The following is a 14,561-nucleotide window of genomic DNA, read 5'->3' as shown; positions in this document are numbered from 1 at the left end:
GTACAACAAGGTGGAATGATGTGGCCAGATGGAAGATCAAGCGGAAAGATCCAGCTTCCTCTACAGTCTCCCCTGCTTCAGAGAGTGAAGTTAATGCAGATAGCAAAAGCTACAGTGATCCTAATGCAGGGATCCAAAATATGCCAGGTGGACTTTCCCCGAAGTTACAATTTCTCTCCCCTGATGAGGAAGGAAGCTTTGTTAGCCCACTTTGATTGACACTATTGACACTGAACTTCTAAAGTTCAGGTGGGAAGAATTTTACCCCACGTATCACAGGTTCACACAGGCTTAGGGAAATCTTCAACAAAACCCTATATGCTATGCTTTCAGTGCCTTTGTTGCTCACATTCCTAGTGATATTACTGAGTTACGCTGCATTAAGATAAGTCCTGTTAACAAAACAGTGTGGCAGAGAAACACAGTTTTCTCAAACTATAGGCTGTGCGTCGTGGATAAAAGAAATGATCAATGAGGGGAAAAGGTTTTTGCTGTGGTTCTTACACAAATTATTTTAATAAAAACCCCTCTACAGAACTTTCAGATACGCTTCTCTCATTTTTCCACTAAGTGAGGTCAAAATCTGTGCTTCTAGTTATGACATATTTGCTTGATTTGGATGTTGACTTGCATTTGCATGATTATCTGATGCCTGTGTCAAAAACATCAGACAGGCAACACCAGCCAGACTCAAGATAACCTCTTGTGTGGAAGGTACCTTGTAAAACCATTCTATTTCATTTGGCTAAAAGGCAGATGGTTGCATTTACTCAAGAAAAAAACCCACATAATTATTTTATCTAGGAAGCTGAAGTAAACAATAAAAGATTATAATTCAGTGTTTTGTTTGGAGTAAAGTTAAAGGTGAGGATGATGATGCAGAGGGCTAACCCTGACTTAGAGATACTCAATTCAACTACATAAGCATAACTGCAAGAGTCTGAATTTCAGAGGGAAAAATGCAGAGTATTCCAACAGCCCACTTCCCCTAAACACTATAGGGATGACGATAATGTGAGTATAATCAGGCAGTAAAATGCAGATGTTTCATCACCATAACCTATTGCTGACTGATCGGTGACCCCAATGTTAAAACTCTGTATTACTCTCATAGTGATAATGGCCCTTGTTTATTCATGCTGATATTATATATATACATCCTGCTACGCAGACGTCAAATCTCTGCTAACCAAGGAGCATTGTTTTCAAGGCGATGGCAGCGCACTGTGTGGAAAAACCTGTCTACTAATGAACACGCAGACAGCAATATTTCTCCTGGTTTCTTTTCCCTTCTTTTTGAGACATTCTCTGATCTTGGCTACTGAATAATAAATCAGAGCCTCTTTATCTCGAGCAAAATCAAAGCGGGGGGGATTCACTCTCAGTTCTCCAAATGTATTTATGTGCATTACTAATTAAATACTAATTCAAATACACAGCTGTAATGAAAATACACTAGACACCTCTTTACCAGATTCTCTATAGTACCAGACATTTTGTGCAGTAAATGTTCAAAAGACATGTGGAACAAATTCACTCGGCTCACAAATGATATATGATCAGCAGGAATGATATCCTCACTACAAAAATGTCTTCCTGTGGTTTCCAGTGAAAAATAAAAATGGAAGAAAATAAGAAAGAGAAACAAAATGGGGAAACTATTCAAGTCTGACTTACAACACTGCCATGTGGAAAAAAGCGAGTTGACAACAACATAAAAAATTAATTATTTAATCCACTGCATTATTCAGTGAGAGTCCTTCTAGGGAAACACGCCTTTATTTTGCAGGCAGGTTTTATTCTTATTGGAACAGTCCTGTTTCTTTTTTTAAAGACAGCATCCTGGTGGTTGATTTTTTTTTTGCCTGAATGTCTCGATACTTCTCCATTATCATAAAAGAATATTTTCAGGATCACCTTGCTGGTTTTCTTGCAAGGATGATATATTTTTCGACCCATGCTGCTGCTCTGTTTAAGAATACAATTTTTAAAAACTGTTATTCAGGCACACTTGGTAGTAAGGCAGCCCTGTAATAGCTCATCCATCTTTCCAAGGCTTTAATTAAGGTGCTGCTATTAAACGTAGGCAATTTCCACAATCTAGCCTTAAATTTGAAATTCTTCATCTATTCCCTAACTAATATCAAGAGGAGGCAGGACTATCAATAACTTTGACAGAGCTACTCCAATCTGTACCAGATTAAACCTTTCTTTTCAGAGGCTATTTTCCTCATTATGTTCTCAAGCTGAACAGCCCAGGACTGAACATGGAAATAACCATAAGGCCATTTGCCCACCCGGGGACAAGGCAGTTCTGGTCTGGAAGTTGCACCGTGAACTTACTGCATTACTATACTTGCGTTAATATCCCTTGGTAATATATAACGAGAATCTATGGTTTCCAACCTACGACCCAGGCAGCATGGCATATGGGCAGATCTCGAGAAGGTGTCTGCTCTCATCTACTCTCATGTCCGCAGCTTGGATTTCCAAATATGTTGTTCCTGTAGAGTCACCACTTAAAAAATGAGAAAACAGGCTGGAGTCTACATGAAAAAAAATCCATTTTCAAGGCTTTTCTTTTTTTTTTTTTTATGGTAAGATGGCTCAGTGGAAAAACTCCTTTCAACCCACACAGAAAAAAATAGTGAAAGAGACCTTGGAAAATCATACACTAAAGAAACTGATGATTTTTCTAAACTAATTGGTTGGTATAGTAAAGCAATGATGCTCAATACAAGACATATGAAAAACATGATGTATATTTTCCCTTAAAAAGATATTATTGTGGAGAATATTAAAAGCTCTCAATTTATAGATGGAGAAGAACCTTTGAGCAAACTATTATGCAGAGCTAAAAGCTACAGCTTCCATTTTCTGTATAATGATCAGAATATGACAAATTCTGAAAAAAGTAAACTCAAATTTACATTTGGCAATGAATGCGTATTTCTAGTAAAAAATGTAAATTCATTTAATATTTGTATGTTACAAATTTTATTTTTAAAAACAGCAAGTGTAATCATTTATGCTTGCCAATTATCAAGAAGGTTTACTTTCCAGCCGTCTCCTCCACCTGATTGTGACGTAGAAGAATGATGATTTAAAAGAATGATGATGTAGCATCCCAGTAATTCTTCTGGGAGCATACCGGGATGTTCCCAATAAGGTTATGACTTCCATGCAGGACTTGCGGCAAAATCGGTGGGAGTGATGAAACAGGCTCACTGAAGTAAAACAGCAGAGGTGGAGTTTTGTGTGTGTTCTCCTGCCTTCTAATGGGCAAAACGAGAACTTCTCGCCTGCCTTTCACAGACTTCTCGCTGGTAACAGCTCATTATCGTGGCTACTCCGACAAGGAGGCAGAAGCCTCAACCCTGATGCTACTACAGCACTCTCAGTAGTCACACGAGGTGCATAAACCCATGGAGAACTATGGGGTTGCAACAATGAAGCCTATACTATATTAATACAGTCTATTGAATAGTGTTGCCCATTGTTTGAAGTCTTAGTCTTTTCTCTATTTGCCCTTTAAACGCTTTTACATTTGACTCTCAAAATAAAAGAGAAAAATTTAATGCTGTCATTCACGCAAAATCTTGACATCACAACTACACAGGATGTGCACATTATATATAAAACATGATAAACTTCGCATCAGACCATAACTATACATGAGGACCACCACCAACTTATAGTGTCCATTCTCTAGTCGCCAGAGGATGGAAAGATATTAATACTTTTGGAAAGACCTCAACATCTTGTACTCCTGGCTATTTAAATATGAGTGAACATCCAGCCTTCCATCACACCTACAGTATGGGCATTAATTTAGTGGGTATCGAACTATGCGCGAAATGGCAGAAAAAGCAGAGAACCGATAATGCGGGCCATCTACAAATAATATAACAAGTCAGGTAGCAGAAACTTAATTCACAAACAGTATGTGAGAGTGTCCAGGTCAGCTACAGGGCTTTAATCTCTGTCTTAAAAAATGCTTGTGATAAAGGAGCCCCAGACAGCAGAGTGCAATGCCAGCTCCACTTTCCAGAGTCCGCACAGCCCCGGTATGCTCAAACTGAAAAGAGATTAAATTCCTCTGGGGCTCTGAAACAAGAAAGGGCGGGGGGGAAAGGGGAGCTAGATGGAAGTATAAGTAGAAGCTACTTCCTATATGATGAGGACCATGCAGTGATTCAGTTACGGTCTGCTTGTATCTGAGAGTAAAGCCGGCAATTCCACAGATCTCTGTACTTCAGTTTGCATATGGATGTGTTCTCACATAGAAACCACAGATGGGATCGCTTTGAAACCAGGCTGAGTTATTATGGGGTTCTTTCTGTTAATCATGTGTGGTACACATGTTGAGGAATTATGTCATATCTCATCACCTTGTATGTACATGAAACATTGGACTTTTTTCAAAGCAGTGCTAAACTTAATTATATACCTGCAAGATTTATGATGCTGTTTCAAGAAAAGCCACATCGCTTTTTCTTCCTCTGTATTTCTGTTCCATTAAACCGGCATTAAAAGAAGGTACTCCTCATTTATAAGCCACTAATTTCAAAATACAAATTAAAACATAGCACACGCACAGCTGAAAGTGAAGGCTATTACATCGATGACTGAAAAAAGGAGCTAAATTATAAAACCAGAAAAAAAAATCTCCCGTGTAGTTAAGTGCAACTGCATAATAATAACAACAACTACAACAACAATAATAATAATAACAATAATAATAATAAAAAGACAGAAAGAAAAGAAAACTGGATATTTGGGGCTAAATTATTTGCAAGACTTCATGGGACAATCCACTAACCCACAGGTATGAGAAGTCCCATAAACCCTCTCTTCATACTCCTAACAAGTATCCATCTAAGTACATGCATCACTTTTTTTCCACACGTTTTACATTGTTACTTAAGTTGTTTTATTACTCTGGGGCATGTAAATGTTTGCCTGAGGTTGTTCTACACATACAGAAGTGAATGCACAGCTCATGGTACTGTGTTTTGGGTCCTTCTTTCTCTCTTCTCCTTAATGAGGCTTACTAGCATGTGAACAGATGGCAATTTGAACATGTTGAGAATACCAGTGAGTTCAGAGAGCTGAGGAAACACTGGCTGTTAAAATAAATCAGCGCTCACAATTACATGAATATTGTAATTACATTTCCACTTATGGCATTGTAAGGTTTATTGGGATTAATTCAAAACAGAAAGCCAACCTGGAGTCCACTGTTTACAGCATTACACTGTTTCGGAATTGCCCCTGCCACAAGAGACAATTTGGGTTTCTTTCTGGGGTCTTTTCAACATACTCATTCTGATAGCTGAAAGCAAAATCTGGCTATTTTCTCTTATTTCTGGCACCACCTTTCTCCCCATCCTCCAACTTTTTTTGTTTCACTTTTACCATATCAAGTCGCTCAAACAAGTTCAGCATGGAGGCAGTTGCTCCGCAGAGGGGATCTTGCTTTCAACCTCCATGTGTTTGAGACCACAACAATGGCTCTCCCAACCTCAAAAACTCTCCTTGAGGCAAAGGAATGTTTTGCATCAAGAGAGAATGCCCCGGGAGCTTAGCAATGACTTTGTGGGAAGAACAAGAAAGAACCATTTTTGTTCTATTTATTTGTAAAAAAATACAGTATACATATTCAAGTATTTTTCATGAGCCTGAAGGGTAACAGATTTCACAGTATAATATCTGCTCAAGGGCTTTATTTTAATGTAACAACAGATGGTTTTGCTTTTACTATAAAGCCTGTACTATTACTGACCTCGTCTTTCTCTTCAAAGGGATTACACTGATTAGATATCATTTTCTCTTCTAAATCAGACTGCTGCTTCTCAAGAAGGAAGTGGAAAGACGGCCTGGCTCAAAGGAACCTCCAAGGTTGGAAGATACAATGGGGCTTACGTTGCGCCTGGGTGCAGGGAAGGGGCAACAACTGTGGTGCCCAGGGAGGCGGTCGAGTTCCTCAGCTTTTCACTCTTCCACTTTCCCACTATAATTCATTCCTCAAAACAATCTTAAATCACATGAATACTTAAAATATGCTCTTAATCAAGAAATGAAGAGTATGTTGCACAAAGCAGGCATCACAACGGCAACTCTAGAACCACTGAAATCAGTGATGGAATGCCACCCTGACCTCAGCGGTGCTGGGATTTTGTGGCCCACCAAGTAAGGCTACTCACCTCTCTTTTCATCAACGGTAGATACTGCCTGGATTAAAAGCGGTGCGTTGGATTCGGTATATTCCACAAACACCAGCAGCAGCTTCAGTGCTGTCTTTACCACCAAGCGGAACTGTAAGAAAAGAGTGTGACTTGTCATTCAGCAAACCACAGCATTTCCAGATGTGCTAAATGACACTGGGCAAGATGCAAGCGCAGCGATCCAGATCTGGTAATAACACATGAACGGAAGAGATTAGGCTGTGGCAGGACCGAAAAAAGGAAAGGTAGCCAGTTGGCTGAAAATTTCATTCGCCAGACAGTGCTCTCATAGGGAAGTCTCAATAGCTGATTAATCCAAATGACAGCTTAAGGCTGTCACATGTCATAAAAGGTTGAACATCCCACCTATGCGTATCCCCAACATTGCTGTCCAAAGCTTGGTATACACATAACTTACTGAGCTAAGAACTCATATATTCTTCTATATCTCAAGACATTTTTTCCCCCTTTCACAGTGAGCTTTTAATGCTGTCATATTGCTGTACGATGGGATGATTTTCTCCTCGTGCTTTCTTCTTTTCGTATAATGTTACTATTTAATGCTTAAATTATTAAATCATTTTTTTCAAGTCCTCTCAACACAACTCTCCTGAGAGGCAAAGAATCACTATTAATCATTTAATAGATGCACTCAAAGACAATGACTGTGTCTATATTCTAAAAAGGACTGGAAGTGCACCAGGCATAGACTCAAGCTACTGTGGTCATGTTGCCACTCACAGAAACATACTAGAGCTCACTTCAAGGTAATGAGCCAAAATGCAGCTTGCAGCTATAAACACAGAATTTAGTGTGAACAGTGATCCGGGTATTTCCCTAGCTTCTTGGGTTTTACCCACTCATGCCGAGTTGAGCTTAATGAACTGAAATGACACTACCAGCAACGCAAAATCTTCTGTTGTTCAATCTAGAGTCTTTCAGGCTTGATGTATCATCGAATCTGTTACTTTTAGGGCTGACAGCCAGGAAACCCCATTGACAAACCTGACCAGGTCCCTTAAGATGCTTGGTTAGCCTAATTTGCAGTTGTACTGCTGCAGTGATACTTCATAGATAAATGGTGTAGTTAAATTAAATGCAATGGAAATCCAACACACGAACAAATCACTTCCTGGCGATTGCACTGGACGTCAGCGTATTTGCCTGTCAGGCCAATGCCACGCTGTTTCTGCTCTACAAGGACATTTCCCTTAGCAATTAAGTTAAATTGTTTAATAGACATATTGAAAGAATTTCAAACAAGTCTCCACGTGTTTTGTAAAGTTACTTCGTAAAATACAAATTACCAGATTACTGTAAACAATTCTATCATTAACATACTTCCCAGATAACCACTCCTGTACTACCTACTAATCTGATCTGGAACCTTTCCCTAGAAAGGAAATCTTGGATATTACTTTTGATGGTTCTTAAAACCTCAAGGCTTGGCCACATAGTAACAATGGGATGCATTTACACATAAGTACTCCATGGCAAAGTTCCCCTACGTTTCCATTTCACGGCAATCAGTGGGGGACTATGTCTAGTTTTGCAAATCTCTTTCTTCAGAAAGAAGGACCTTCTGGGATACCTTTCCTCTAACTGCTGCCTGCTGGCCATGGCAGCTGCTGTAATAAGAAGCTAGTCCCTCTGCACCTTGTACCTGCCATGCTGCAAATCCTGTGAAGCCTCAGGGCAGCCCACTGCACTTGCACCAGACCAAGGCTCAAGCCAGTTGATTATTTGTGTCCTGTCTGCAGGTGTCAACCTCCTAACAGATGACAGAGAAAGGAATAAATACCACCCAGAAGCAGTCCTGGAGAACAGGAGTGGTTAGAAAAGCTACGTTTCGCTTGCCATTTAGCTAGCAGAAGGATACTGTAAGTTCAGTTCCTTAACCTGCAAATTTTCAGGGCTTATTCAACTCCTCACAAAATTCAGGCTCAATAGAAAATGACATTTGAGACCCCTGTGGGCACTTTTAAGCCTGCGTGCTGCTTTGAACACCTTGGGCAAGTACAAAACCAAAACACTCCAGTCCCAGACTAAACCACACCATACCTACCTACACCGGGGACTTACTAGCTACCTGGGGCCCACGCAACCTTTGCACACATCCCACAGTGGAGCTTTTTAATGCTACTTTAATAGTGCTTCTTGACAGAAGCAGACAATCATCAAGCAGTTGCACTGGCCCTTGGAAACGGAAGCCTTCGGCCAGCCAAAGCCCCACCAAGACATCTGACAGCCTGTCACCCGCAGACACAAGGATAGTCCAGAGCCTGACATGCTCACACTGAAATCAACTCTCATTATCCACCATGGCACCAAGAAGTCTCTGAAAGGTCTGTTCGAGGGATACTTGCTGCCAGGACCCATGTGAAGCACGGTGTATCTTCTTACATGGCCTCCCATATGATGTCCTACCTGTTAAATGATTCCATTCATGACCCCCTGCGGGCCTGACCTGCCTGTAGTAGTTCATGCAGGCTGCTGATGACATGCTAAGTGTCAGGTATCACAATGGGAAGGGTTTCAACCAAGACCCAGAATGACTGTTTCGCAACTTTCAAAACACCAGAGCTATTCAGAAAGTCTCCACTGGTGATTAATGATGCTGACTGTCAAAGCGGGAGATCCTCATACCTTCGTGAGTGAATTATAAAATGTGTTTGCAGGGCATGCCTTTTCAATTCTTTAAATAGTAGACAGCTACATTGCAACGAACATAACTGTAAATCTCAAAACTGGGAGATTGCTTAACAGGAAAACAGAGCAGCAATTTGACTTTCTTGCTTCCCTTTGTGAAGCTGCAGGAGTTTTTGCCAGTCACTGGTATCATTTTATTTCACATGATGTACCCAGACTGCACAGCAATGGGAGCAACAGGAACAAGTTTCATATTTCATTCATGAGTAGGTGAATCACGATTCATTTGAATCGCTGTTAAAAACCTCATGAAGCCTTTTAAGGCTGTTTCTGGGATTTACCAGGCTCTCATTTAGTATGGAAGACAGGCACCAGTGCTTCCTGAATCAGCTTCAACAGTCACAGTTCTGTTAAAATCCACAGGGCAATCACACAATTGCCTTAAATATGACTAGATGTCAGCAGAGCAATGAAAGAGGTAGACACTTGCTGTGCTAGCTGAAAAAGAGCCCTGGTATCATCACTTCGCAAATACTGGCTGTTGCAATTAATTCCGCATTTCCATCCTAAATATTACCACTTCGTTAAAATAAGAAGGCTCACTGAGGCAATATACACACCCATTGGCCTGGTAAATTGACGTTTTAACAGTTCTGAGATTAAATCGGGATTCTTGAATGTTAAAACACTGAAGTATCAAAACTTCTACTAAGTTAGAAAAGAAAGTCATATTGCGTTTTTGCACCATGTGCAAACTAATTTATAGAGAGGAAAAGATGTTAGCATCTTCTGGCTAAAGATAAGATACAGCCAGCAATGTAAAAGGAAGAAGAAAAATTGTAAACCTTTTCCCTTTGACTTGCTTTACGTTATACAGTGGAGTTTGGCAGTCCCTTTCCTTTTTATCACTTTACATTTAGACAATAGGAAATGTGTTACAGACCCAGCCAAAGAGACCACACAACAGGCTGCAAAATTCATGTCTCATGGAAGGGCTTGTCTCAGTTGTTAATCACTTGCCAGGAAAGGCTTTAGCCTTTACAAGGAATGTTGCCAGAAAGTTCATTGACTTAGAGACCAAAGCAATAGTTGCAAAGTTCAGATTTAAAAATCTAGGAGGTTTTTTTTTTTTTAAGAAAAAAAAAACGGGAAGAAAACAAAAACAAAATTGAGTGAAAACTTAATATTTTGCTCAGGGCAATGTGGTTGTTTTGGTTTTACACTATTAAAATCTAAAGGAGAAACGGGCATTGGATTTTTAACTAAAGATTTATTATGGCCAAATCCTCCGAGGCCTAATCCAAGCACGGACATGGCCTCATAGGCCATGTACTCATCCCATTGATACGACACATAAGGCAGAGCTGCAGCTAAGGAAGCACGCAGTGCAATGAGCGTCCAGCCCGCAGGAGAGGGGTGCAGAGGAAAGCCGAAACCCTTCTTTCTTGTGGGGTGCAAAGAGACAACCCCGACTTCAGATCTAGTGCTGTGGGAACAGCCCACAGGCATCCCACCAGCACCTGTGATGTGGCTCAGTTTCATGTTTCAGAAGGGGATAAAACCACCTTCTGTTCACAAGAGGAGGAATGATCTTCCTGGAATGGAAATTTTATATAGATATTTAAATAAAGTATGTAATATATAGTATATCTAGAAAAACAATATTTATTATAATAAATAATAAATACAATATATAGAAAATATATATAATAATATAAGAATATTATGTTATATTATTTTCCTTTGTAGTAAGCAAGGAAAAGGAAACATAAATATTGAGCTTGAGAGAATCTCAGAATAATTTAAGTTGGAAGGATCTAATACCATTTTCCTTCTTATCTTAAGTGAACTACTCCAGCTCTCTCTTCCTCATATGTCATTTGCTCTACCCCCTAATCATTGTGGTGAACCCCCGCCGGACTCGCTCCAGTAGGTAAATATCTATCTCATACCAAGGACCCCTGAACTCCCGATGCAGCCTTATCAGCACCAAACGGGGAAAGGCACTTCCTTCGACTTGGTGGCTATATTCCTGCCAACCCAGCCCCGTATGCCTTTGGCCTTCTTTCACACAAGGACGCACTACAAGCTCCTATTCAAATTCACCTTCTTGTCTTCAGAATGAGTAGACAGAATTAAATGGTGTGATGCTAAAAGAAACATCTGTAATTTCCCCTGACTTTTCAGAAGAGTTACCAGGACTCAGTACCCTTTAAGGGGCATTTTCAAGGAAGAATCACAGGTAAATGAAGAAAAGAGGCAGAAAAGGAAGATGTACAAAAAGTGCCAGTTAAAACTTCCCACAAGAAAATTTAGTCCTGACAACATTCACCTTGAGCTTGCAACATTGCTGCTAAGGTCATCAAAAGTAAGTACAGGACATACTTTATCTATCAAGAAGTAAGATGTGCATAAACAAAAAAGCATTGCAATTCCCCTGAGATTTCTTACGAAGTTCTGTTCCATTTATTTCTCTATCCGTTGTTCCCAATCTGCCTCTCCTGTTCAGAGAAGGGAGTGAGACCAAGCATAGCTTTGGCTTGCGTGTCTCTGGATGAATCTCATGAGATGGGCAAATGGAAAAAAAAGAGAAAGAAAAAAAAAAAGCCCTATAGCAGAGCAGCAATGAAAAATGTCTTCTAACATTTCTAAATTATAATTTGGGATTTAACCATAGTTTGTATCCAGCTCTTTGGTTTCCTGTCATATTTGTTGTTGCTAACTAGTCAAAAAGCTCCTTCACCACCTGGTAAAACTACAAATATATAAATATATACACACACGCTTCCACATATACAAAGAGACTAGAACTTGTATTAGAATAATATACGTACTAGAAGAAAACCTTGCTTTCTCTACCTACCTGTTTGCTACTAACTTACTATTTTACTGTTGGTTTACATGGTACTAGAAGCCTCAGGGTTGTGCTTCAGCTTCGGCACTAGTGGATATGGGCAATGAGAGCTGTCTGTTCTGTATGAGAGAGGGTTTGCACCTAATGATCACACACTGCAATCTTATCTTTCTAGTGCTCTGGCATAAGGTGTCTGTATTTTGTGGCAGATCCCAGAACTGTACCAGTTTGTTCGCTTTCTTTCCCTGGAAGATAAAAACGCACCTGGAACACTTCTGCCCTTGTTCTCAGAGAAACGTGTAATCTTGAAATCAGATTGCTATTAGAAATATTGAAAACAGACGAGGAGGGGAAGGACAGCTGGATAATCTTATGTTGGCATTCCTTTGCATAGTACAGCTTCGGTAGAAATTAAGATATTTACAGCCCATAAAACGGGCTGTGCATGAAGCAGGAGGCCGATCTTACCTCTCGGTCAGGTAGTCAGTGCCAGGTATGTGCACGCATGACATACAAAAGCCCTTTGCCAAGGATGCATATCTGTAGCCAGTCTTTTAGAAGCATAATTTAACTGACACATAAAACATCCCAGTATTTTCTGATAAATACTAATTTTCTCAAATCTCTGGAAAAATGTAATTTCAGTGTTTCACAAGCTGTTGACCCGTATTTATGTTACAAGGATGACTCCACGGCAGCCAGCATCTTACTGGGCCTTTCTCACATCCGCACAGCAGAAAGCCAACTGGTACCCATTTCAGCCAGCCAGCACTGGGTGCACAAGGAGGCAGAGCCACCTCTGAAACGATGGTTAGACACCAGCTATCTCAGAAGTATGCAGGTGTGACTATACTTGGGAAAGAACCGTAACATATACAGCAAGAGCAAATAGCTTTGTAAATATGTTGTATAGCATTTACGTAATCCAGACAAAAATATATCAGAAGGGGGGTGTGGAGGTGTCAAATAAGGAGAAAGACATTAGGGGGTAAAACATTTGGGAACCCCTGTTATTAGGATTTGCAAATGCCTTACAGAACAAAGAAACAAACCCAGCCCTTTCTATTCTCTGTCTCTCTTCTCCAAACCCGACATTTGAGGTCAATTACTTCATTCCAAAAGGGGTGACAACTCTATTTAGTAACCCAGTTCCTTTCTATTCATAGCTCCCGAATGCCAGAACCATCAGAAGAATGAGACCCTTCTGCGTCACCTGAGCCAAGTGTTGCTAGTCAGCTTAATTTTCTGTCTAAACTTTGAAGCAGCTTCTTTTAAGGAGAACGATGAAAAATTTAAAAGTCTAAATAACCTACGGAACACCACAAAACTTCTCAGATGAGTGTAATCGCCCTTCTCTAGAAGTGAGAAAGAGTTTGTATGTGCTGGGGCCTGAAAAGCTGCTTTCGAGGCTGCAATGAAGACATGCCAATTGCTCCACTTTGTTATCAGAGGGGCAACAAGTGCCCAAGTCAGAGGGTGTGCAGGGCATGGGGAGGCATCGCAAAGCTGAGATGGCCGGGAAGCAACAGTTAAATGCAGCATGCATAAAGTATGTAAATACCCCATTCCAGGTACTGAATATTGCATAGACTCAGGCATTTTATTTCATTAAGACTCTGACTATTAAACGATCTATGTATCTGTGGGCTGATATACCAGTAACACACGTAAGAATGTACATGATGCCATGTCTATTTTAAGCACCAGAATTTTTATTAGATGGCACATATTAAAATAATGCTAGATCCCATTTTAATATTCAGCCATTTTGCTCAAATCTTCAAAGAGGGATGCTTAAATAAGGCAAATTAACTGTTGTTAAGCACTTTGCAGGCTCAAGACTAAACATGTGGATTACAGAAAGACGAGTTAGACTGAGATGAAAAACCCTATATACTTAGATGCAAGAAGCTAAAAAATTATCAATTAAACAACAGCCTTTAAATTCTGAATGTTCCTTTAAGCTTTTCCCTCTGCAGAACGCATAATGCTAGGGATAGCAGAGAAATGCATGCATTTACTATTCTTAAAATGAAATTTCTCAGAACTTTGTAAACGTACTGGATAATGATTATAAGGTCTGCGCACTGTTACATATGTGGTGTGTATCTGTCATTTATCTGTGGTGAGATTTCTGACATGAAGAGAAAGAAGGCCATTAAAAAGAAATTCATCTGGCTTACCAACAAAACACAGGGATGAGCAAGTAGTGATTAGTGACTGGTCAACAGGAAAAAAAAAAAGGCTCATGCCTGGAAATGATTATTTACATCATCAATCATGGTCCAGAAGCAGAGGGGGGGGGAAAAAATGAAAAAAATCTGTACACAGAAGCAGGCAATTCATACAACAAATCAAAACATATTAGAGGCCAATACAACTCTCAGATGAACACATGCAATTCTGATGGGAGCTTTAAAAGAATATATTGGGGATAGGAATCAGTCCTGTATTAAGCCATTTGTAATGAAAGAACGATGTAGCTACATTTCTCATGCAGCAATCACCATGGCACACAGGCATTGTTTAAAAATTGAAGTGCTGCAGAGCCTGGAATGAAACAGGAGACACTACAGGGTTTTTCGGGCGTTTCCCTCTTCCCCTTCTGGAACACCAACAACGATCTTCCCATGAGGGGGGGAAGTGACGTTCTCATCCCATGAAATAGTCTAAAATGACGTTCTTCTTTGTTTTACAACAGGATGAATGGAAGACTATTCACAGCTTCGCAGGACAAAACACAAAGTGAGAGAGGTCTTTTCTTGCTCTCCGCCCCTACAACCAGAGCAATCCCCTCGGTTTCTCCTGTGAGAACTCTTCATTGTATGAAT

At 40.1% G+C, this 14,561-nt stretch overlaps 1 protein-coding gene across 8 annotated transcripts in view; it reads right to left on the bottom strand.

Annotated features, from left to right (window-relative positions):
* FHOD3 (formin homology 2 domain containing 3) overlaps positions 1 to 14,561 on the bottom strand; it is a 400,221-nt gene that overhangs the window by 128,795 nt on the left and 256,865 nt on the right. For all 8 annotated transcript variants that reach the window (XR_010069969.1, XM_063326254.1, XM_063326253.1 and 5 more), the window contains exon 7: positions 6,207 to 6,318. Coding sequence is in view for 7 of the 8 variants with exons in the window: in XM_063326254.1 (XP_063182324.1) it covers positions 6,207 to 6,318 (112 nt within the window). In the remaining variant the exon portion in view is untranslated. The remainder of the gene's footprint in view (positions 1 to 6,206; positions 6,319 to 14,561) is intronic.

The sequence above is a fragment of the Chroicocephalus ridibundus genome, chromosome 2 (genome assembly GCF_963924245.1).
Source record: "Chroicocephalus ridibundus chromosome 2, bChrRid1.1, whole genome shotgun sequence".
In the NCBI taxonomy this organism is placed as follows: domain Eukaryota; kingdom Metazoa; phylum Chordata; class Aves; order Charadriiformes; family Laridae; genus Chroicocephalus; species Chroicocephalus ridibundus.
This window is presented reverse-complemented; position numbering and strand designations above follow the sequence as displayed.